The sequence below is a fragment of the Chinchilla lanigera genome, unplaced genomic scaffold (assembly GCF_000276665.1).
Source record: "Chinchilla lanigera isolate Chin_1 unplaced genomic scaffold, ChiLan1.0 scaffold00064, whole genome shotgun sequence".
NCBI classification, from domain to species: Eukaryota; Metazoa; Chordata; class Mammalia; order Rodentia; family Chinchillidae; genus Chinchilla; species Chinchilla lanigera.
The window spans coordinates 3436947-3462406 of record NW_004955465.1 but is presented as its reverse complement, the minus strand read 5'-3'; the positions used below and the strand labels follow the sequence as shown (position 1 = coordinate 3462406).

The 25460-nt window shown below is 42.1% G+C and overlaps 1 protein-coding gene across 1 annotated transcript in view; it reads left to right on the top strand.

Annotated features, from left to right (window-relative positions):
• The window catches only part of Sycp2l (synaptonemal complex protein 2-like), a 78735-nt gene extending 56434 nt beyond the window's left edge, over window positions 1-22301 (top strand). Inside the window, exons 26-32 of the mRNA XM_013521772.1 lie at window positions 4511-4587; window positions 5650-5841; window positions 7167-7258; window positions 8990-9089; window positions 9183-9241; window positions 11746-11808; window positions 21515-22301. Coding sequence (XP_013377226.1) covers window positions 4511-4587; window positions 5650-5841; window positions 7167-7258; window positions 8990-9089; window positions 9183-9241; window positions 11746-11770 — 545 coding nt within the window. The 3' untranslated portion in view covers window positions 11771-11808; window positions 21515-22301. The remainder of the gene's footprint in view (window positions 1-4510; window positions 4588-5649; window positions 5842-7166; window positions 7259-8989; window positions 9090-9182; window positions 9242-11745; window positions 11809-21514) is intronic.
• Window positions 22302-25460: the final 3159 nt, after the last annotated feature.

Below are 25460 nucleotides of genomic sequence, written 5' to 3'. Positions count from 1 at the left end.
GGGCTTTTGCAAGGAGAAGCAATATAATACAGAACACTCAATACATGTTAGCTGCCATCCTGGTGGTACTGTGAGCATCAGACCCTCCTCCTGACACCAAGTCAGCGAGGTCATGCGTGTGAGTCAGTCACCTTTCAAAAGCCCCACCTCAGAGCACATGAGCCTTTGGGGGACACTTCTGATCTAAACCGTAACAGAACTGCCTTCTCTAATGCTCACATTTTAAAAATAGTTCATAAGGTGTATAGGTTTTAGCTAAGAAAAGTCACTGAAATCCTAAATTCATTTTAAAATAACCATTACTAATGGGTATCTTTGAATTATTTTTTGTTTGTACGAAACATGTCTGCCAGAACATGAGGTGTTTCATATCGCTGCATCAGGTATATTGGCGTTTCTCATGACCTGAGTTAAGGCAGCTGTACATTTTCCTGTAGAGGTTGCTCAAGTAATTTCCCTCCGAAAAGGCAGTGCCCTTTAAAACATTTTGAGCTGAGATGTAGCTCACTGGTGAAGCACATGCTCAGCATGCACAGGACACGGCTCCAGCCCTAACAGACCCCCTTCTCCTCAAAGTAGACACCCTGAACCGTTTCGTATGTCCTGCTGATTCCTAGCAGCAGCCTGAATCAAATGTCAATATTTGCTGGAACCTTTCTGTGTTACTGTCCCAGAATTATAAGCAGACGGGATCATTTTACTTACGACTTTGCCTGTTTCCGTCACTTACCTTCGTACAGGACCTCTGGAATCAGGGAGGTGCCCTCTGTCCATTCGGTGCTGTGAGCGCCTGGCACAGTGCCGGGCACACACAGGAATTGCATGTTTGTCAAGAGGTGGAATGAAACCTAGAAAATCCATGTGATCCTTAAGGACAAAGCACTGAATGATTCCATATTTGAATAAGCACCGGTATAGTCACAAATGAATACTGTCAGTTGATTTACAGATCTTAAAAACACTCATACACACAAAAGATGTAGCCTCAGCCTCTCATAAACACTGGCAGAATAAACAAAGGAGCTGGCATTGTGAGGCACTGTAACCGTCACAGATCTTTTGGTACAGAACATTGTTCTTGCTTAGAGAAGAGTCTGGCCGCTACCATTCTGTGCCACATGGTGTCGCTTCAGAGCAAGGTTTTTAAAGATGCAATCGCTTAGGGGAACTTGACAATGAATTGTAGTGTTGATTCTGTTCTAGCATTCAAAATGATTTTTCGTTGGAAGTCTTTGTTTACAAATGAACATGGGCACCAAGCTATTCAGGAGAATTTACGTTCAATGCCACCTAAAATAAGCTCACTGGGCCAGGGATATAGCTCAGTGGCTCAGCACCTGCCTGGCAAGCACAAGGTCCTGAGTTCGATTCCCGGTTCCAAAATAAATAAAATAAACTTGCAAGCATCTTGGATGGGAAAGGTTTTTAATGGAGATGGAGAAAGCTGCGCTCTTACAGGGCAAGAACCAACCACCGACAGACGCATGGAGTTGGTGTTCTCGGAGGCCCTTTAGTCAGCCACAGATGCTCACTACGTGTGTGTGTTTTGGAAGTGTTGGTACATATGGTGACAACCCTTTTGTAAGAATGTTGAAAAGTGCCAGTTAAAAGAGGCAGACGGTTACCGTGGAAAAGAGACTGGGACAGTCGCATCACTTAGGACCTCTCGCCTTTCATGACATAGCGCTCATTCCTCTGGAGGATGCCGTTTTCCGACAGAGAGCTGCACGACTCGTGCAGGTGAAATGCTTGACCAGCAGCGCTGCTTCTAAGAAGGGTTCAGTGTGCCGCACCATTTCCGTGTCCCTCAGGTGGGCCGTCTGGACTGTCTCTTGCTAGGGTCACAGATTCCAAGTGACTCTCTCCAGGGCTGCTGACCAGGACGTGCACACAGGACTCGGTCTCCTCTCTCCATTGGCTATGACTAGTGTCTGTGCCAGCAGATGACCTGCTTCACCCTGCGGGCAGGGGCGTGAAGGTACGAAATCCAAGTTCAAGGCCGTGCTTTGGGTTGTTGCTGCAAATCGGCCGCCAAAACGATGATGATGATGATGATGATGATGATGAACAAAAAAATCCAAGAAAGGGTGGAGCAGGCAACCAGGAAAGAAATGCAGTTGTTCGTTACTGCTGAATTGGGGCTATCTGGGGTCCCTGCTAAGAGCTTTCCTTGGACCCTAGTTGGTTTTAAGACGCCAGATCCCAACATTAATGCTATTTGCTTTAAGGGTAGAAGGATGTAATTGTACCTAGGTTCCTTCTTTGCTTTAAAAAAAAAATCTTCAGAGGCTGGGGATTTAGCTCAGCGGCACAGCACCTGCCTGGCAAGCGCAAGATCATGAGTTCAATTCCTGGTACCGGAAAAAGAGACCAAAAAAAAAAAAAAAAAAAAAATCTTTGAACCTTGAACAGTGCAACTTCCCAGAAAATACTCATCTAAACTTTTCAAAGAAAGGAACACATGTAATCTAAATGCAATGAGAAGAAAGAGATGCTGGTACTTCTTACAGTTGGCAGTATGTATGATTTTCATTTTATTTTTCATCACAGAGAGGCTCTTTTCCACATCCTTCAGAGTGGGAAAGTTATTTCTGGTGAAATTTTTTATTTATGGAAGTTCTACTATAGAATACCAACTAGGGTGTCCGTGAACTGAATCATTCACATGCGATTATTTAATTTATGTATCTGTTGTTACCTGCTTAGTTTTCTCTGCTTTTGGGTCACCTTTTCTCTCCTAATTGGTATTATCTTCTTACCTTTCATACTCTGTTGTTTCTTCTTAAAAATAATCTAAGTTGACATTTAAGCCTGGGTCATTGATTTTTCTGAGAGACATATGTTTTGTTACACTGTAGAATATGCAGTCATTTTATACTGACTATTCTTTATTAAGTATAATTTTAACAGCTGTTTTTTTTTTCCTTTTATCACTTTGGAGTCTTGAACGGATATTTCTTACTATGGCTCTATTTCTAAAAATTAGAATATTTACAGATTCCTCAGAGGTAGTCTTAGCAGGTCCTAAAATGCTAACTTTATCAATTTTTGTTTACATAGTACACACAATCAGCTCTCTGAATCTGTGGGTTCCACATCTAATGATTCATCAAATTGTAGCTTGAAAACTTTTAGAAAAATAACAATTTAAAAAGTAGTATATAGTATATTATATGATTAAAAAGCAAGAAAATACTTGAGCAGAGAAAGGAATTTAAGAATGTGTAGGCGCTGTTGAAATTTGACATTAGGGAGCTAGAGGTAAGGCTGTGAATCTTGGGGTTGTATGAGAAGTAACCTTACATACATAGGTCTGGAGGTGAGAACATGCTAAGGATATTTGGGGACCTGCAGGAAGAGCAGGGCAGAGGTGCAGAGTGTAGGGCCACATGGCTCTCCGCTGTCTACCAATCACATGGTACAACTCAGACGTAGTCACACAAAACAGTCATTGCATGAATTGTTGAAACTGGATCCCAGGACTTACGGAAGGAGAACCAATAGTGACTGAAGGGTAAGTGAAGACTGGTAGAGATAGCAGACTTCACACTTACGGGTTGGGGGTGGGCAAAGAGAGAGTGCTTTAGGCAGGGAGGAATAGAACTGGGTGGGCTTTGAGATGGAGACGTTGACAGCCACTAGGGAACCCAGGATTATTCCTCGTGAGAGCTCCGGCAAGAGAGAAACTTGGGAGGGGATGGTGGAAGGTGCGGAACTGTGGAGATCGTCCAGGGAGATGGCCTGGGCGGGGTCATGGTATGCGCGGGTGGACAGAAGGGAAGATTCAATCCCCATGCAGGACCTCAGGCTTCTATGATGGAGTGGAAGCAAACAGTCACCAAAAACAGGAATGGAGCTGATGCTTTATGGACCGCGGGGTGCTGTTGATAAGACTGGGAAGGCGCGACTGGGGAAAGGACATGTCTGGGGTAAAAGCGAACTTTGGAATAGGAAATATTTAGCTACGTGTTGTGTTGAAATGGGGATCTGCGTTTGAGTCTCATTGGCCAGAGGATGTCGACGTCACTGCCGCTGTTGAACCAAGGTGGCTTTATTAACCTAGGGCCCTCAGCGCAGCAGCTCCCTTTTCACCAGCAGGGGGCGCCTTCTGGGTGTGACCTGAAGGCTTCCAAAGTCCCGTATGACTGGAAACCCAGGAGCTTTGCCATTTAGCCTGGAGCCCTGCAAGTGCTTTTGACGCCCACTATTACAATTTTATTAGGAACACTCTAGCTAGCTAGTAAGTCTGTCCGTACCTTGATAAGCAGAGCGTTTCTAAATGTATTTGAGCTCATCAAAGGGTGCCTGTCCCTGTATGTCCTCCTTCAGGCATTAGTAGACTTGGTGCTTTGACACTTAGGCTGGACAGAGTGATGCACAGTGAATAACAAGCAGGGGATGAGTCCCTCTTGTGGATGTCAAGCTTAGAAATTAACTGGCGAACAGAAGAGAAATACACTTACAAAGGGAAGGCGTGTGAGGTCATCAGTGTGCTGTGTTTGCTTATTAGATGCACTGGAAGGGAGTCTTGCTAAGCCCAAACAATCAAGATTGGAAGATGGTGATGTCCCAGCATCCCCCGGCTTGGCAGGTAAAATCGTGCACCCGGCCAGCAGTTGAAGTAGGAATGTGACAAATACGTGGGCACAGAATGTACCCAATGAGCTACAGTTTTAAGATCAGGGTAGTTGCGGAAGCTTAAAAGCTAAGCATTTTGTTCTTTGAGACCAGTGCTTTGTTGCAAAAATTGCAGTTAAGAACAGGCAGCATTGTCTCCTAGCAATTTTTTTTTTTTGTCTTTTTTGAGACAGGGTCTCACTATGTATTTCAAACTGGCCTTGAACTCACTGTGTAGTCCAGGGTGGCCTCAAACTTGTGGCCAGTCTCCTGCCTCAGCTTCCTAAGTGCCCAACTCTTTCCTACCATTTTGATTTTTGCCCCTAAATCTTTTTTTTTTGTGGCAGCTGTCAGGATCTGAGGGTTTCTAAAGTCGTCTCTGCTTTAGTTGCTAATAGTTAACTAAATTTTTGTGTTAGAAATGTATGATGTATACCAATTAGAGAATAATCTAGAATGTCTATGTGTGTGGGATCTAGATGAATAGCACCATATATTTTGAAACAAAGATCTCTAAAAAGAGAAAATTGCATGTCAGAGGCACAGGAGGGCAGTGGTTCAAGATGGCGTGGTTTGATCCTGGAGCTGCTGGTGTGATCTCCGTTCAGTGTGGATTCCAGCAGAACCTATGTCCTGTGGGTTTTGTAGGGAATGAGTGAATCACTGTGTGTGAGTCCTCTAGCAGAGAGCCAGATCTCTCATAAACCCTCCTAAGACTGGTACGCAGAAGGTGTTCTGCCAGGTTGGCCCCCATAGACCGGCCCTTAGCATTATGATCTCCAGCATACTTCTCGGGACACCTTAGAGAGAATGTCACTTGCTCTGATTTGACATGTGTGGAAGGTTTGGGTGAAAGGAGCAGTTGCCAGAGAGTGAGGTTTGTCGAGAGGCTCGTCAGGTGTCTTCCTGTGACCCTTACTGAGCTGACCTTGTATGAACACGGTTGAGGTCATGGCCCCAGCCAGACATGCCGCAGGATCGCAGCCAGGCGGCCTCCAGCGCAGCTGCAGTTCACATTTGTGCTTCTGACAGAGCGCACCGCCATCTGTGCAGAGGTGGACCAAGCGCCGCTACTTTGAGCATTTTAAAATTTTATTTCCTATTTTATTTTTGTTGTTTGACGTTTCTACCCCATACCTAGACGATGTGCCAGAGAGCTTAGATGTTTCTGCTGTTATCACAGCCTTGGAAAACTTCGCTGGAGAACTGAAAAGAAAATATGAGGTAATCGTACCCTGAAAATGAAAAACTAGCTCTGAAGCTGGAGGACAGTATGTGAAAGGAAATAACCCAGACACAGGCTGCATGAGCTCGCTGACATGTGGGATCTGAAAAAGCAGGGAGTGGAGGGGTGGTTACCAGGGGCGAAGGGATGGAGGAAATGGGTGGGCGTTAGTCAAGGGCATGCTTTCAGTTACAGGCTAAGTTCTCCAGACCCAGCAGACTGCGTGGTGACGTGGTTAATGACAGTGTATATTGGTATTTCCACGAGAGTAGCTCTTTAGTGTCCTTACCCCACCACCACATACAAAAAGGTAACTGTGCGAGGTGATCGATATGTTCATTGGTTTGATTGTGGTAATCATTTTGCAATGTGTACATATAACAAGACATCCCACGAACCCCCTTGAATATAAATAGTTCTATTTGGTTCATGATGACAGAGCTAAACAAAAAGAAAACATAACCCATTTATTTTATCCATTCATTCTGTTGTTGTTCATATGCGAGGTACTCCTGAATCTCTGGGGAGGTGTATCTGTCTTAGCTGTGGTCATGGATTTTAGTGCCTTTGTGACTGTGGTTTGTATTTATAAGACAGCTATGTCCATACCCTTTTGCCCCAGTGGAAACAAATATGTGGAAATCAGACTCATAGTAGGTGTCACTGGTAGCATTTCCAGACAGCTGAACTACCAGGAAGCAATGTTGGTCAGCATGATAGACGAGGAGATGAGGAAAGAGGTAACCATGGGGAGGATTTAGGAATGTGGGACAGACATAGAGGTAGAGGTGGATAAGGATTTTGCTGTTCATAATCACAGCCTTCAAGTTTTCTAAGTGGCAGCAGAGTTTTGAGACCCTGAATGCACACTGTCTCAGAGCCTTTTGTGTAAGATGGGTGTTGGAACCATGTCAGTCCCCTTTGTTTTTGTCTTGTTGTTTATAAAACCATAATGTCTTATGCATTAGCCTATTAGCACACCCAAGCCAACATTTATTTAACTAACTTGGAAGATTTCCAATATCGTTATTTTCTGCAATACTAATGTAGGTCAATTTATAATGGAAATGTGCCCACAGTGTCTATATGTGTATCAATAGCATGAATACATGCTTTCCTGTTTTTACTTATTGTTATTTATTGGTATGAAATGAGGTCATACTTGGAAGGTATGTAGAATGGTACTTTATCATAGATTTTTATCAGCAGGGCCTGCTATGAATGTCATATACAGTATCGGCAGCAGCTTCTCAATACAAATCGTATACTCAACTTATGTAATTATGTTTAACCCAAATGTTATCATTTTGTTTTTACCCTTTAGCTTAGGTATGAAAAGAGTGCAATTTATTCAAACAAAGCAAAGAAAGCACCAGACTGTCTACTGAAACTTTTAAACCAGATACACCTGCAAAGGTAATTACTGAACTTCAAAACGCATTCGTGGAAGTGTAATCACTCACAAATAACATTTATTCATGTGCTTGTGCCTGAGGAGTTGAAGCCTGAGAAGATGTAAGGTTTGATACATCCCTTCACCTTTTAGGGTTTTCAGTTCCTTATTCATAAGATGAAGGCTTGGAGTTAATGTGTTTCTTAACCATCATCCTTGTATTTTCCAACATATCCCTGAAAAGTTTATAATCCACTTGTGAAGACAGGGTGCACATGGATAAATATGGAAGTAGAAAGAATGGATGGATTTAGAACATTGTGAATGTGCTCAATGCTAATGAATTGCACCTAAAATGGTAAATTTTATGTCTAATTATAACATGATAAGGAAATATACATACTTATCCCTCTGCCTTATGACTACATAGCAAGAAATACCAGGGTGCTCACATTTCTGAGAGGTGCAGAATGGCAAAGGGGAGTAGAGGGGTGGATTTCTTTAATGAGCATGGTTAATCAAGGAAAACTACAGCGGAAGTCCTTCTTGGATGAGGTTTTGGAAAGAAAGATTTGAGCGGTGCAGGGAAGGTGAGTACAGAGGATGTTTCTTATTGGAGAGAATCAAGGAGGGAAGAAAGGGTTAGCGAGTCAGTTTGCTTAGTTGAAACAGAAAGCTTCTTAGGGTAGAGTATGTTATTTGAACATACATTTGTAATAGTTCTGTAGTATCACTTGATTGTCCAAACAAGCCCATGAAGGACTTTGAATTTGTGGAACTGCTTTGTGTCTCAGGGGTTTCCACCCTTTTGTGTATTCATTCAGCAAATCCACACTGAGCAACACTACATGCCAGGCTCTATGCTCAGTGTAGTGGGTTGATCAGCTTCCTATCACTACAACTACTAATAGCCGAGACAATCAACTTATAAAGAGAAAATGTTTATTCTGGCTTTCCGTTTTGGAGGTTTTAGTCCAAGATCCATTGATCCCATTGCTTTGGGACATGGTAGGGCAGCATTTCACGGCAGGCATGCACACATGATGGAGCGGAACCACTCACTTCAAAGCCAGGAAGTGCAAAAAAAAAAAAAAAAAAGTCCAGGTCTGATTCTCTCCTTTGAGGATATGTCCCCAATGACCTAACCTCCTCCCCTAGTGCTTCCTGAAGGTTTTACAACTTCCCGGTAGTGCAGTTCAAGTCCAAGCCTTGAACACAGATCTTTGGGGGATGCTCAGCATCCAAACTACAGCTGTAAAGGTGTAGTAGCTGTTGTCTTTGTTGAATGCTCGGCTCAGTGAAGAAAGACCTTAGACAGACAAGCAGCCTATGTAACTGTCATAAATTTTGAAACTAAAACATGGAAGGGGAAAAATAATGCAAAGTCCTTTCTTGACCACAGCTTTCAGGGCTGACTTAGCGCCAGACAGAGAAAGGAGAGAGGAAAAAGGGATGAGGAGATTCCATCTTCTCTTTGCTGGAGCCATCTGCCTTATTCTCTACCCAGAACCGTATTCAAATATCAGCTTCCTGTGGGCTGCTATTGCAGGCTGGAGGAGAGTCTGCCTCAGTGGGTTTCCGCAGTCAGGGGTTGGTGGGCAGTGAGGAAGGGAGGGACAGGGAGACACCTACATGTTCTTAAGGCAAGAAATGGCTGCTGAACAACACGAAAGTCTTAGAATAGGAGGATTAGCTCTGTCTTTTGTCATACTCAAATAATCCCAGTGAAATTGGTTGCTTTTTACATTTATCAGACTGAACAAATTAGAGGACTTCCACAAGTTTGTTCTTCAAAAGTTGAGCAACCTGGAGAAAGATATTCAGGCTCTGAAACACCTGGAGAAGGAAGTGCTGGTAAGTTCCTTTGACTGGGAGTGTTCTCTGTGATTTAAGAGGACCTTCTTAAGGGAAGAATAAGTGTTAAACAAAACTTTTGTTTCATTGTAGGAATTTTGGGAAAAACAGTCTGATGATCTGAAATCATTCTGTGATCTGCAAGTGCTGAGGTATATTTTTTAGAAGTATTTATAGGAAGAATTTTGACGTGTGAAGTAATGTGTTTGCTAGAGTATGTGCACTTGGTGCTGGTAAAACTCATGAAAGTGTCATGAAAGTGTCTGAAAGCTCATGAAAGCGACAGCTTTTCAGACTGGCCACTTCGGCAGCACCTCCCTGAGGATGCAGCGTGGCTGATGGCAGCAGTGAAGAAGAGTAAGTCTTGAAAAGTATAACAGAATTATCTGAATTTCTACGTTTTTGACCCACATAGTTTTATTTTAAGCAGCATTTGAAAAATAAATGGTTATATTTTGAGAAAAGTAGTTTTCTACCTAAATAATTGATTTACTGAATCTTCATTGTATCTTCTCAATAGTCTGTTCTTTATATTTTGAATATAATATGACTGTATATATGTTAAATGTATTTTTTTAAAAAACAAAACATGTGTTTACCCTGATACATGTTCCTCTGAGTGTAATTAGTACATCTAGAAGCTGCTACTTCTCCATTCGTCTTCTGGAGCGTAAGGAGGGGAGCATGGAGAGCTGGCTCTTTTGCTCCTCTGCCTTTGCCTTGGGAAAAATTCTGGTTTTCTCTTCTCATCTGAGGAACCAGATGCAGTGAAGGAATCGCTACACAAATGTGTAATGACTAAAGTTTTACCTACCATTTGAGAATCAGCTTCTTTCATAGAAATATAAGACAGATAGTTCAAGCACCGATAATACTCTGTGTGCGCTGCATATTTCAATGCAAAAAAATTCTTTTAGAAGTGGTTACCCAAGTCAGGTGCAGTGGTGCACACTTGTAATCCTAGCATTTGGGAAGTGGAGGCAGGTAGATTACGAGTTCAACACCAGTTTGACTATATAGCAAGACCCTGTCTCAAAACAGAACAATAAAACGGAAATCCAACCTTTCTGTCCATCCCACTGTTTATCCCAATTAACACAATGACAACAATGACTGTAAGGACCGTTATCCACATCCATTTACGTACATCTCCCTCTGTGTAGTACTATACGTGGTCAGAGGGGATAATCATTTTAGAACGTCTTCACTGAACGGCCTCGGTTGGTTGTGAGTTATCCTTGAACTTCTTGGAATCAGGACCTTTTTCCACCCTTAACATCCATTGAGTGTTCACAAAGAGCACTTGCTTATGGAGCTTATATCTGTGAATATTTGCCACAGTACAGCTGAAATATATACATGTATATTTTAAGATAAAAGCAATAAAGTTTTATATATTAAAAAGCATTTTTATGAAAATAACTCGATTTAAAGACAAGAATATGTGGAAGATTGGCAGTGTTTTTTTTTTTTTTTTTTGTTTGTTTGTTCTTGAGACAGGGTCTCACTATGCAATTCAAACTGGTCTATGAGCTCACTTTGTAACCCAGGCTGGTCTCAAAATCGCAACTACCCTCCTGCCTCAGCCTCCCGAGTACTGGGATTACGGGTGTTTGCCACCAGGCCTGGCTTAGTGGCAGTGTTTTTGTTTGCAAATCTTTAATGTCTGGCTTAATGGAAGACAGCTGGATTCTCACACCTACTTTTGAATGTAATTAATTGTGAACGATGTTGCCTCTAGATTTCACTGTATATTTGTGAAAGAGTAGAAATGAAGAAAGTGAATAATTTCTTAATATTATTCCCACTGACATCAAAACAGTTTTGACCCCACAGAACTTTTGGTTACTTAGGGGGTCCCTAGATAATGCTTTGAGAACTGCTGCTACAAAGCAATACTGCATTAAGCATTAAAGGAGACGCTATCCCTTCATCTACATTTATTGTCACTAAATCCCAAGTTTCAGGCAACTGTCTCTTTAATTAACATTGTTAGATATTAATTACTATTTGCATTCATGTCCCTTTGGTAACAGCCCTCCTGGGTGAAGTTAGAATATCTCTACATTACCTCTTCTAAGTATAGTTTACTATTCTTTTCTCTTCCAAAGGCCTAAGAAAATAGCTCTTTGGCTTGCAGACAAGGGGTAATTAGGATTCTTTTAGCTCACAGTAAGTGCTTACTGGGCACCAGGCTGTAGGCTGGGAGCTCAGTGTGCCATGGCTCTGTGAGACATGGAGAGGTTAATTAGCTCAGTCAAGATCACAAAGGTAGTATCTGTCCTCTGTTATGTTTTCATCTCAGGGATCTACATATTTTTCTAGGGAAATAAGAGCAAATCCTCTGACTAAATTAAATCAGTCTCTAACCTAGTGCTACAAGGGCCTGGGGCTCAGTGCTTTGAAAAGTGGGCATAAAATACTTCTTACACATTTTGTGGGCTGGTAGCACTGACAGAGACAATGACTAAGATAGAATCAAATGTTAATCTCCTATGGTGGTAACTCAAGTTGGTATTGACCTTCCTCATTCATTATCAAGTAATACAATGATCTGCAGGAAAACTGTGATATATCTGTGTACGTAGAAGCATGGTTTTGTTTTTTAAATGCCTAATAGGAATATAATAAAAAAAGATGAATCCATTTCTTCCAGGCTTAACCCAATTCAGCCTTCCTAAGGAGAGTCAAAGCTTGGTTTTGCTACTGCATCCCTCAGGTAGGCACCAAGATTTACATTGTTCAGTGGATGTGAATTTTGGTGGAAATATACAAGCACTAAAAATACTCAAACATTTCATCCATACTACGTTTCTGCAGCTGAGCTTCCTCCATTCCTAGAAGTTATCCTTTTTAGCCTGGGTCATCCATCCACCCATCCTTCCTTCCTTCCTTCCTTCCTTCCTTTCATTCATTCATTCAGTATTTATAATTGAGTGCTGCACGCCATCAAACCCTGTACTAAACATGACATTTCAGTGTTTAACATACAGATGTGTTCCTGCCCGTACTAAAAAATTCCTTGAGAGAAGTCAGAAAAAAACAGCAAAATAACCACACATATACTGAGTTCCTTGAGGAATTCTAAAAGTTCAGCCTCACTGGTAGGGAGCAATGGTGGGAAGTATGAACTTAAGGCAGGGTGGCCACCAAAGGTCTCTCTAAGGAAGTGACCTTAAAAGTGAGGTTTTGAGGACAAGAAGGAATTGGACTTCAAAAGTGAATGTTGTAAAGCAGTAAAGGGTAGGTGGGTGAGAATATGACATATTTGAGCACCAGGGAATGGAAAGGGGCACAGTCAACTGATGCGGTTGGGGGCGTGGTAGACTCAATGTGGCTTCAGTGGCCCCTTGAGAAGTTTGAACTTTACACTGAAGGTTCTGGAAAATGTGCTATATTTTGAGGAAAGGCATTGGGGTGAAGGTAGTGCAATCTGATTTTAACTTTAAGAATTCCAGCTGCTTTATTGAAAGTTGATTGAAGGCATAAAGAACAGAACAGGAGAGCCCTACTGTAGTTCTTTTGAGGACCAAGATGGTGGTCATAAGCTGGAGACAATGGTATGATGAGCACAGAGAGATTCAGATACGAAGTCTTGAAGCTGTAATTAATGAATTATTGACAGCAGCAATAGGTAAAGGAGGAGAACTAAACATTACATCTAGGTGTCTGTGTTTGGTCATTAGACGCCTGGTGTCGCCAGTGAGAGAAAAGACTCAGAGAGGGAGGATATGGAGGTCAAAGAGGAAACAGTTTATTTGCTAACATTTTAACTTTCAGACCATCCAAGTTTGGATAAGAACTTGGAGAAAAGACATCATCTTCCAGGGGAATGCAGTGTAACAAAACAGATGGGAAACTTCAACCAGATAATTGTTCATGAAAGAAATATAACAAGTTGTCAAAGAAAAAGGCCCTCTCTGTATATGGTCCAGACACTGTCACAGAAGAATTCTCTAGTCCCTGGAACAAGGATAATTTTAGTGCTGTTGAAACTATTCCAGTACACTCAAGAAGAAATATTTCCTAATTCTTTTTATGAATCCTGCATTTACATCCCCAAACCAACAAAAATAACCCAGAGAAGCACAGAACAATATCACTTAAAGTAATCAAGTCAAAATCTAAATAAGACACTGATGAGTAGAACTTAGCTGTTTACTAGAGGAGTAAAAGGAAGGAATCTAGTATAACATTAGTTTTTAAAATTTAAATATTTTATTCAGACATAATATGGGTATATATTTTGGTGTACATTATAGAATTCAATAACATACAATTATAATGATCAAATCTGGTTAATAAGCATTTTCATTGATTCAAATATTAATCATTTTCATATGCTGGGAATTTAATATTTTTTCTAATCAATCACTCAGAATGTATCATAGATTGTTTTAACTAACGATTACCCTACTGTGCAACAGAAAATCAGAACTAATTTCTGACCTCTGTGTCTGGTCCCTGTCTTGGTTACTTTTCTCTTGTTGCGAAGACGAAATACCGGAGGCCCAAAATTAAGGGAGAAAAGATTTACTTAGCTCATGGTTTATGGAGGTTTCAGTCCATACTCTGCTGGTTCCAAGGCAAAGTGGCATATGGCAGAAGGCAAGAATTCATGCTTCAGAAAACAACAAAAACAACAAGAGCAGAAGGGGAGGCTCTTGAAGCAAGCCTCTTTCCCTCCCTTATATTGTATGCAGGCTGCCGCCCGAGGGCAGGTGTAGTCCTTATACCCATAATCCCAGCATTGGACCATGAATCAGTCACAAATTCTAGAAGCCTGCTGCATGACAGCCTGAGGCTTTTCAGGGACATCCAGACACAAACCATAACAATCCTCCTTGTTTAATCCCGCACCACATCATCCTCAAAAGGACGATGTATCCCTGTCTGTCTGTACCTGACATAATTTTACTTAACACAGTAGTTTCCAGTTCGATCCATGTTGTTGCAAATGGGTAGATTTCAGTCTTCTTTTTACAGCCAGATAAGATTCCATTGTGTGTATGTGTGTGTATGTATATATATATATATTTTTTTTTTCTTCACTCACCCATCGTGTGTAGCTAGATCAATTTCATATTTGAGCTATTATGAATAGGCTGCTGTGAACATGCAGTGCAAGTATCTTTTTGGTATAATGATTTCATCTCTGGAACATACCCAGTACTGAGATCACTGGATTATATAGTCCTAGTTGTAGCTGTGTACTTAAAGGTGTACGGGATGTGAGCCTTCTCCAGGACCCATGGGATAGGCCTAGAGGAAGGGTATAAAGACCTTCCTTACCCACAGGGCAAACCTGGATAGGACTTGGGGTTGGTGGCTCTGGCAGACCAGTCCTTGAGCTTCAGGGTACTAAGGGTGCTGCCTTCTTCTTGTGAGGTGCACATAGTTCCCAGGCTTCTGGTGGTATCAGAGAGCGAGCTGGTGGCTCCGGGCAGGGTGCTGACTAGTGGTGGTTGTCACAGCAGCCAGTAGGAGGGTGACTGGTGGTGGCTTCTAGGGGTTGGGAAAAGCCTTCTTTGTTGGAGCAGAGCACTTGCACTTAGACCAGTCAGCTCCCCAGCCTGGGAGAGAACCTGCGCATTTAGGATGCCAGTCTGCTGCTATGGTGGAATTGCTGGTTCCTTCCCACCCACCCTTTCCTGGGAGTGTGAGTTCCATCCCCTCCACACCCGCCCTCCCGAGTGCCCAGGGTCCCTGTTGCCATTCGCTTTGTTCTTTTCGCTGTGCTGCGTTTCTGCCTCTAGGTACTTAGAGTTCCCATCAGTTCCTTGCTGATTTTCAGAATTCTCCCTTAATTACTGTACTCATGATACAGTTCTGCTTTGTTTCTCTGCCAATTCTCTGGGCAGTGTCCCATGCAGGGAACGTGCTTTCAACCCTCTTATATCTATCTTGGTCAGTACCTTAGTTACTAATTAATCTAGGGAGCAAAATCATTATGATTGCTATTATATATTTCAAAAATATTTTGAAAAAGTCGTCTGTCTTAGGATTTTTGTAAAGCTAATAGCAGTAACTAGGTATTCTGTAATGTGATAAATCTTAGTCCAAAAGCTAGCATATTATTTAATGGAAACTCCACTCAGTGTCACTGAAATCGAGGATTTATGAATGGAAGTCTTGACAATGTAAAAATGTTGATTCTCCCTAAATTAATGAAAGAATTTAGACCACTGCTCTCAAAGATACAGTAGGTTTTTCTCTTATAATTGGCAAGCTGATTCTAATATATAAGTAGCAGAGGAGGGGGGAAATCATTTAAAGCATTATTTAAAAAATTAGCAAAACTACCAGTACAGAAGTCCAAAGCAACTGGAAGTGGGTAATAAGTTTAAAATCTGAAGTAAAATAAAAACCAAGAAAACCGTAGAGAGGATTAGTAAAACCCAAACCCAGTTCATTAAAAAGATTAATTTAGCATGTAAATTTCTCATCAGACTGATCAAGAAAATAAAAAAGCTAGAAAAGACACAGCTGAAATTTAGGAATAAAATGTACCAATAACATGCTCCTAGAGAGCTAAAATATAACAAAACTATATTAGCAAAAGCTAGATGTCAATAAATTTGAAAATTTCCAAAACTTAACAATTATTAAAGAAATGTTTAAAAAAATCCATCCTTGTGTGGGAAAAGAGAAGGGAAAGAAGGAGAAATTTTGTATGTATGTATATACAGGATAGGTAACATGGTTGTTCTTCTGTCTTCTATTTCTATGCTGAAAGAAACTGTCAATGAGTCTTTGGTTGACCAGTATTGCATGTCTATATCTGTTTTCATGAGAAGCCACTTTGAAGATATCAATATGTAATACAACCACCATTGTTAATTCCCTACCACTTTGTTTGTAACTCTGTATTGTCTGTATTGTGCTTGTGATATGTTGTAAAATGTTGTATGTCTGTTAATGTTTCCCTCCTTTTATCTTTAAAATTAAAAAAAATAAAAAATCCATTCTTGGGCCTGGGGATTTAGCTCAGCGGCACAGCGCCTGCCTGACAAGTGCAAGGTCGTGAGTTCAATTCCCGGTATGAGAGAAAAACAAAAACAAACAAACAAAAAATCCATCCTTAATTTAACATCAGATCTTGGTGTTTTCATGTAAGTTTTATCAAGTTTAAATGGAATGTGTAATCTTTATACAAAAGAGTCCAAGGCAGCAAAGAAATCTTCCTGATTGATTTTAGGAAATGTCCATGATCTTGAACCAAAAATGGGACAAAGATAATCATGAGAACAAAATTCTAGCTCCTTTTCACAAATTAACCTAAATACAGAAATGCTGAAGACTTAGCAAATCTTAGCAGTATTGTGTGTTTGTATATTGAAAAGATGAATAAAGAAAAATCAGTTGAAGTAAACATGTATAATGCATATAAAGATTTAACATTTTAAAAACCTATTTATTTCACAACATTAATAGCATTAGTAGAATAACCACTAAAATATTCTAGTAGATTCAGAAAAAGCATGTGTAAAAACTGAACACCCTTTTGTAATTAAAACTCGACTAATCAACAGTAAAACTGTTGGGAAACTGGGGCTGGAAAAGATACAGTCTCCAGACGTCCGCAGGCTGCACGGAACTTAATGAAAAAACATTTAAAAATCATTAACAAGACAAAGTTTCTGTTCTTCCTATTTTAGCAGAGTGCCGAATCTAATGTTGGCCGGCCTTGGCATTTTTTTGTGGTTTGTAATACTAACTTGATCTGCTTGCATGCTGGTTTGCCTACAGCAAAGTTCTGCTCAAATGGCAGCCATAGAGAAAGTCAAGGGTTTGGCTTCGTCTAAGAGTGTGTTTTTCCCGGAATCCAGAGGGAACCTAGGCACAAGAAACGAGGTCTGGTCAGGAGCTGGTAGAATAATGCTCATTAGTAGCCAGACTGGGCCACAGGGGATGAAGGCAATTCCCCTGGTGGATTAGTTCATGTTGTGAGGAAGGCGATGGACGCAGGTCTTAGAGAAAAGCTATGCAGGGAGCCAGGAAAGCAGGGGACTTGGAAAGGGAAGGGAGGTGTGGGCAGACAGTGCAGCGTTGAGAACTGGGAAGTCCGTGATGGCGACCTGTCTGGGAACACAAACTGTGGTGCAGTTGGGGAAAATGCTGGAGGAGCTGAGGCATTGGTCCGAGGCCAGAGCGTGAACATGGACCTTTTGTGACAACCTGGTCATTATTGCTAAGGCCAATGGAAAGGGGTGGGCAGGTGGAAAGTGTGCTGCAGATGGGTGGTGGAAATGTGGCAGGGAAGTGTCCGTGGGAAGCGGAGCATGTGGCAGTGGGGAGCAAGGAGAGTGCTACCCTTCACCTGGCCAGGCAGTATAGGTTGTATATAGGACTTGTATAGTATAGTATACAAGTCCTTAGCTGATGTGTTTGGGACCAGAAATACTGCAGATTGTAGGTTTTCGGATCTTTGGAGTATTTACCCAGACTTTACTGATTGAGCGTCACTAATCCAAAAACCAAAAATCTGAATCGATACGAAAATACTGGGATAGCAGAGAAAGATCACTGAGATAGTGTGTCCAGTGAGAAGGTAGCCTCAGGAGTAGCCATGTTCTAGTTGAAAGAAGGAGGTAAGAAGATGTTTTCTCCTAGAAGAGGCTGAGCCTGTTTCTGTGTTGCTGACAGCCTGAATTGTAGGGGTGGGAGTGAATGACCGTGGGAAGGTGGGAAGGGTAGTAGACTGGGATAGGTCCTCAAAGCATTGGGTCACATGTGGATGAATTTCTGAATTGCCTTGGGAGGCTCACAGGGTAAACAAATGTGGAACATGCAGAATAACCAGCAGCCAGTCTGTTTTGGGGGTGTTCTCTTTAAGGACAGCAGCTCTCCAGCCCATTTGGATTCTTTGAATATTATTTTGTTCATTCCCACGGCGGTTAACAATGAGGTTTTTCACACAGTTAACAGCCGAGATTTCCTGCAGTTTATAATTCTGATTCTTGGTTTTGTAACTAGGCCATAGCCAAATACAACTTTTAAGAGTGCAATTCCACTTACTTCACAGAGTGTGCTAATATTTCTAAAAACTGCCTTGTTTTAACTTGAGAGTACATGAATTGGATAACTAATATATATATATTTTTAACTGCATCCAAAGTTGTACTTTGTGATTTTTTGACCCAATATTTCCAAATCTAGGCAAACTATTTTAAAGGTGGAATTGGACACAGATCAAGGTAGTGACAGTTATAGGTATTACAAACCTGATAGGAATAAGGAGACATTGGACAGTTTCCTGATGCCCAGCTAGTGCCCATTGATGTGATCTGCCACTTAGCCACTCAAAAGAATGGCTTTGACTATGTTGATTGACCTGGGAAGAGGTTTGACAGTCAAAAGTAAAAGCTTATTGCAAAGCAGGATATAGAATATGATCCCATTTTGTAACATGTATGACTTGTATGAGGATTCCTATGGTCTTTCACCCAAACTATTGAGTCTGTTGGATCAGCCATGGTCACCTCTTAGTATCGGCAGGCAGTGGATTCTTCTCTGTGGATTCTGAGATGCATAAATGCTCCAGTTTTACATAAAGTATTTGCTTGTAGTATTTTCATATGACCCACGTACTGGGTCCCATCAATTTCATATCATATGGAGATGTTACGTAAGTTTATAGACACTGTAAGTGCTATGTAAATAATGATCATAAACTATTGTTTAGGGAATGATGGCAAGAAAAAAAGTCTCTGCATGTTCAGTACAAATATGACTTTTTCCCAAATATTTCCAACAAGTGGAAGACTGAATCTGTGGACACAGGACTCTTGGTTAAGGAGGGCCAGTTGTGCTCTCTTAAGTGCTGGGATGGGTTGAATACCCATGTGGCTTCTGACTGCCTGCATCCATACTAGCAGGATAGGCGGACAGTAAGCAATGCTCAGATGAGAATTCATAATAGTGCTAAGTGATAAGAAGGAGAACATCTATGCTGTAAGACTCCAGGTGTAGAAGAAGTCACATAAAACCCCTCTAAGGAAATGACTCTTGAGCTGAAATCCACAGGCATCTGGAACCAGCAGCGGGGGGAGGGCTGGAGGAGAGTCTTGTAGGAAGAGCAGGGTGGCATCCTGAGGCCACAGGCACCTGATCTATGCTAGGAATCCAGGCAGGGTCCAGCAAAGGAGTGAGGCCAGAGCTGGCTAAGATGAAGCAAAAGGCCCTATGGGCCATGGTGGGGGACTTGGACTTTATTCCGGTCGTCTAAACAGGGTAAAGTGCATGAGTGCATTGGGGTGGGAGTTGGATGCCACCGTTAGTGCGGACGGACTTGGAGGACTTGCTGATGGGGTTGGAGGTGGCTGACAGGGTCAGGCAGGATGAAGAACGACTGGGTGGGAGCTTGTGGTGTATTTAAGGAGGTGGGGAAGACTGGTGGGGGAAGAATGAGGCCAGATATGAAAAGCTTGGTTTGGGGCAGACGCTCCACGTGATTTCAGTGTCTGAGCGGAGCTGTCACGTGGGTAACCGGCTGTTTGAGACTGCAGCTTATGCCAGAGAGCTGGGCCTGGGACTGATGAGTTCATTTCATGGCCCAGGACCAAATTCTTGGTCCCTGTAAGATGATGTAAGCTCGGAGATGAAGCCAGCAAAAGACAGTGTGGAGGAGTGACCAACGGGCTGGGGATATCAGGAGACGAGAGGTGGTGTGTACAGACACACGTGCGTATGCAGTGAGAGGTCTGTATCCCGGTCGGAGGGTCACTGATACGTCACCTGTGGTTATTTCTAATGGTGATATTTGGGTGAATTTACTTCCGTAGCTGATTCTGCATTGCAAAATAGAAATTCCTTTTGTGTAATGAACTCCCCACAGAAGCTTATGAAGGGTGAAAACTTTCCTCTACCCATCTTTCTTATCCACAACACAGAGATAACTGTCTTTGTACAGCTTGGAATATTTTGTTTTCTTCCAGTCATTTTTTTGGCAGTACTGTGGACTGAACCTAGGGACCTTGCACTGAGCTACATCTCTAGCCACTCTTTATAGTCTTCTACAGGGTCTCACTAAGTCCCTAAATTACCCAGACTGGGCTCAAACTTGCGATTCTCCTGCCTCAGCTTCCATACTAGCAGAATAGCTAGTGCTGGGATTATCGGCATGCACCACCATACCTGGCTTCTTCCAGGCGTATGTTCTGATGCTTATGTAAGAATGTGTACAAACAGTTATACATCTATCTATGCATAGGTGTTTTTAAGTAACACACGAATATACTAAGTATATATTCTTCGTTTACTCAGCCTTACAAGTAGGATCCTTTCCAAGTCAGTAATATAAATCTTATTTTAAAAAATAATTGCACAATATTCTAGTTCATGGAAATACTATGACTTGCCATTCATTTTCCTATTGATGAACATCTAGGTCACTTAAAAATTATCATTACAGGTAAACTTACAGTGAATATCCTTGTATATATATCTTGAATATTATTATCAAGAAAAAAATTAAGTATTTTCTTTTGAGGAATCAGCAGTGATAACAAATCTCCAAATCAGAAGGCTAAGAGAGGATAGGGGGAATTCCAGCAGTTGGTAGGCTGAGGCAGGAAGATCACCGTGAATTGAAGACCAGCCTGAACTTCACAGTGAGTTCAAGACAAGCCTGAACTGCACAGTGACATCTTGTCTCAAAAAAAAGAAAAAATGGGTGGGAAAAGACTAATCTGAGCTAAGAACATTGGAATAATTCTGAGCTTTCGTGGAGAATTGGCTCAAATGCGAGTTAAATGTACGTGCTTCATGTGGTCACATGTGCAGAAATCAGACTGCAGCAGCTAAGCCAAACAGGGACCTCGTTTTTCTCCTGTAAAAGGCAGCTCAGAGCGAGGTAATCCACACCCAGACAGAGTAGCTTTAAGTAGTCACTGAGCACCTCAGGTCCTTTAGCTTTCTGTCCTACCATTCTTTGTACCGTGTTGGGTTTTATAGTCACAGGACGACTGCTCTACCTCTCGGTATCTCTTCTACTCTTCAGCTAGGAGAAGGGGATGAGTAAGAGGTAAAAGCGCCCTGGCCCCTCTTAAAATCAGGTAAACAATTTTCTTGGAAGCCCAAACCAATAGATTCTTGTCACTATCTCACTGGCCAGAAATGGATCAGGTAGCCCACCCTAATGCAAGGGAGTCTGGGGAGGTGGAAGTTTAAGCATGGTACCATCCCTACTTCTGCAAGGTGGGGTCGCACTCACAAGAGACTTTTGCAGATAATTTGACTCCAAGGCAGTTCCCCCACAAGGGCACTGACTTTACATCCCAGCAACCATATAGGCTGCATGGTCAGTAGTGTCTCAGAGACAGAGCTGATGAATGAGATTTGTGTTGGCTCATTGAGTTCTGAGGGACCTGGAAGTGATAGTTCAGCCTTGACTGATTACTTTTCTCCTTTTCCTTTTCCACCAGTCTGAATCACGAGAAGAGGACAATAAGGATGGAGTTCCCATTGGCTTGGGCTGCACGAGCCCTACTGTGAGACTGGTGCTCATTCAGTTCTTTTCACTCACCAATTTAGAGAAAATTTCTTTAAACAGTCCCTGGGAACTGCTGAGTTGAAGTCGAATAGAATATGTTGGTAGTTTGTCATGGTGTTATTATCCATTTTTTTCACAAAAATTAAAATAGGTATTAAAATTTGGGCAGATAAGAGGAAGGTCAAGATGTTCATCAACTTCAAGTGATGTTGCTTTTTCTCATGATTTTATACAGTGACATTGATTTTTGAGAAATGTCTTTGAGTTCTGTGGAGCCGGAAACTTTAGCAGCATCAGCATAAATACAATTTTGTATATCTCTTTAAAGGAGAAACTTAATTTGAAAATGATGAAAATAGCTCAGATAAAAATGGTGGCGTATTTGGAGAATAAATGTATTAGATTCACTTGAGCTGCAGATATTTCAGAGTTTCTGCAGCACTTTAACAAAATTACCATCTTTAGCAGAGGAGAAATATTCATCATGTGATGATCACTACGTGCTCTCATGACCTCTGAGTGCATGAAACTGCACATACAGTTGAGTGTTTGAATTTATTTTACAAAAAGAAATCTACATAATGTAATAAGAGCAACTTTGTTGTGATTGGATAGGTAAAGATGATAGACTGCAGAGTTTATTCATTATGTTTTATAATTTAGTAAGTTATGTTTAGCATATTGTAGTTTCATTTGTCTAAAAATGTTTACAACCCCAATTTTGTTGTCATTTTTTTCTCTACAGTATTTGGATGAGCTCTGCGTTATTGTATTGCTAAAAGCTTTATCGAAAATGCTTCATTCTTTTAAGTCCAAACAACTAATGTGGTTAGCCTCCTTTCACTTAGGCATACAGTTCAAGGTTCACAGCTCCTGGGGACTTGGGGTGGTCTGGATTTTGGTGTCATTACATTGATGCTCTTCACTGAAAGGCATCTAAAAACATGACTTCCAGTCACATCCCAGTACTATGGGACATATATTTGAGTGCGGACAGGGTGTTAGGGTGAATAAGACATGATCTTAGCTAATAAGAGCTTAATCTAGAGAGGACAGTATGACATCCAGGGAACTACCACTCAATGCTGTATGTGACATGAGCCACTGAGGAGGTGTACACTGAACACTGTGGGATCCTTTATGTTGGGTGGTCAGGGTTGGCTCCCTGGATTACGAGTGCCATTGGAAATAGATCTCAGATGAAGAGGGATTTTCTAAGATGGGGGAAAAGAGACTAATACGGATTTAGGAATGGAAGCAGAAAAATGCAGGATCTGAGGTCCTCATACTCAAGCAGGGAGACAAGTTAGTCACACATTACATAATAAAGGTGAAAAGCAAGGTGCAGGGTGCAGTGCCGAGGCGTGTGTGAGCACCCTGCCCTGGCCCAGCTGGAGCGAGCTGGGTTGGGCTGGGCTACAGGGTGTGGACATGGATGCGCCTTTTTGGTCAATGTGCATAGAAGGCTGGCTGCAGGCCTCCTGGAAGAACTGAGGCTCAGCATCGGCTGCATCCCCCACCCTGGTGATGTTGGAGGGTGCCTGGGGGCCATTTCCACCTCCGGAGCACCCGTCTTCCGCTCGTTCCTGTGGAGGAGTAGCCCCGTTCCCACATAGCAAGCTCCCTGCCCGCCTGTGCCTAAGTCTCCCGCTGTCCCTCTGCCCCTGGCCTCCGCCCTCCGCAGCAGCTCTCGTAAGTAATTGCTTTGTCCCCGCTCTGCCCTACGCTTGTCACACAGCAGTGCGACCCCAGCTTCTGCATTTTCAATATAAGCCGACCAGAGGGCCGCAGAGGATGTCCCTTCTGTGTCCCGCCCATTTTGCTTCTTCTGCAGCCAGATTCTTAAGGGCCAGATTCTTAAGGGTGATTTTCATGTCACTTTTCTTTTTTTTTTTTTTTTGACTTTCCATCCATTCCAAATCCCCTGCCATTTCCTAACTGCTCCCAAGGATGAAACTGAAAGCCTTTTTTGTCACTTGTCACCTGACCTCCTTGCAGAATTTGACTACTCTCTTCTTGGCTTCTGGGACACCACTCTGTCCCTGCGACTGTCAGGCTCCTTCCTTAGCTGTGGCTCCTCCTCCCTGGGAGGTGCCCAGCTTTCTCCTTCCACTCTGGTCTTCCACCTTCTCTTGGCACAGACGGCTTCCTGAGCCCAGTGCCTTGGCCCCTGCCCATTGGCATCACCCGGCCACCTGTTCCTCAGTCCGAGTGTGTCCGCAGCCTGCTCTTGTCCTCTGCTCCCCTACCCTGTCCCGGCCTAACCCCTCTCCTTGCTGTTCACCAGCCCTACCATCTCCTCCTGTCCCCTAAGCCCAGTTCCTTAGGCTCCGCCTTCCCATCAAGTCCCCTGCCTGCCCTCCAGTGAAATCTAGGTGACCTAGCCTAGATTTTCAGCCATACTGCAGGGAAGATGCCACAACTGTGCCTCTGTCCCTGGCTTCTCCGAGCTGTTCTTCTTCCCCAGTGACCACAGGTTTCCCCCTGTGGTTGTTGGTCTACACCACCGTCTACCCATCATTCCCTGCTGAATACCATGGTGGTTTACATGTTCCATCCCTGGCAACAGAGAGATGGATCTTCTGCAAATAGAGGAGAGAGGGGAGAGCAAGGGCACATAGGAGGAATTCAAGAAATAACTTGCTAAGGAATGCTGACTCCTATTAGATCCTAGACATTTAACCATTGGATTGCCTTGAATATAGTTTCTTATCTACCTGAATTTTTCAATCATCAGAACCAAGCTTAGGCTAACAGTTCCTTTGGTAAACTGTTTTTAAGTGTTTCTCTATGAACTGTGATTAAAAAAAAAATACAGTGAATGTTTAGAAAATTTTGAAATTTAGAGTAAAAGCCACATTGCTATTAATTTCATTCAAAATACTTCCTTTCAGTTTGAACACACTTATCCCATAATTCTTGCCACTTTCTGCAGCAGTTCTAGGCGTCTTCCTTCATGAGTGTCTTTGGTTGTGCTGTCATGGTGCCCTTGGTGTCCCAAATGGATTCAAAATGTTTAGCTTTTATGGTCATTTTGATTTTGAGGAAGAGCTAGAAGTCACACAGTGCCAGATTTGGTGAATAAGGTGGATGAGAACACACTGTAATGTTTTTTATGAGGCTGCCTTTCTTGTCAAGTTCACTATTTTTTTATACCTTGTAAAGACATGAAAGAAGACTTCCACAACTGCCTCCAGAAGAGCAAGAACGACGGAATCAGTGTATTCAACCTGAGGGGGAGTATTTTTGAGGGAATTAATGCAATATGTCTTTTAGTATAATTCCATTTTTAGGGCCAGGTATATAGTTCAGTGGCACAGTGACTGCCTGGCAAGTGCAAGGTCCTGAGTTTGATTCTCAGTTAAAAAAAAAAAAAAACAAAAACCCACAAGACTATAATACAGCTTTAAAATTTAAACATTCACTGTATATTTTCATCACATCTCATACTTTGCCAGACTCAGAATGCTAAGGGCAGATATTTCATCTGCATCATTCTGTATCCCAGCATAATACATAGCACTGCATAACATAGGTTTGATGGTGTTTTTGACTAAATAAAACATTTCCACAGTAGATCAACACCTACCGGTTCAAACTAGTTTTAAAGGCATACAAGCTTGTTCTACATGGAGCTGTAATCTCTCAGAGAAATCTGCAACATTTATCATTAGTTTTTAGGGCCACAGCTGGTAAAATGGTAGATCCATTTCAAGTATATAACATCAGGTCTAGCAAAAATGAAAGAATTTCTCCCTTTGTTGTTGGACACTCAGGAGTTATAGATCAAATGCCTTCAGGGCCAGGTAGGTTTATAGGTCCAGTGTAGAAGATGAGAACCAGAAGAGGCCTAGGATAGCAAAAGCAATCTTGGGAAA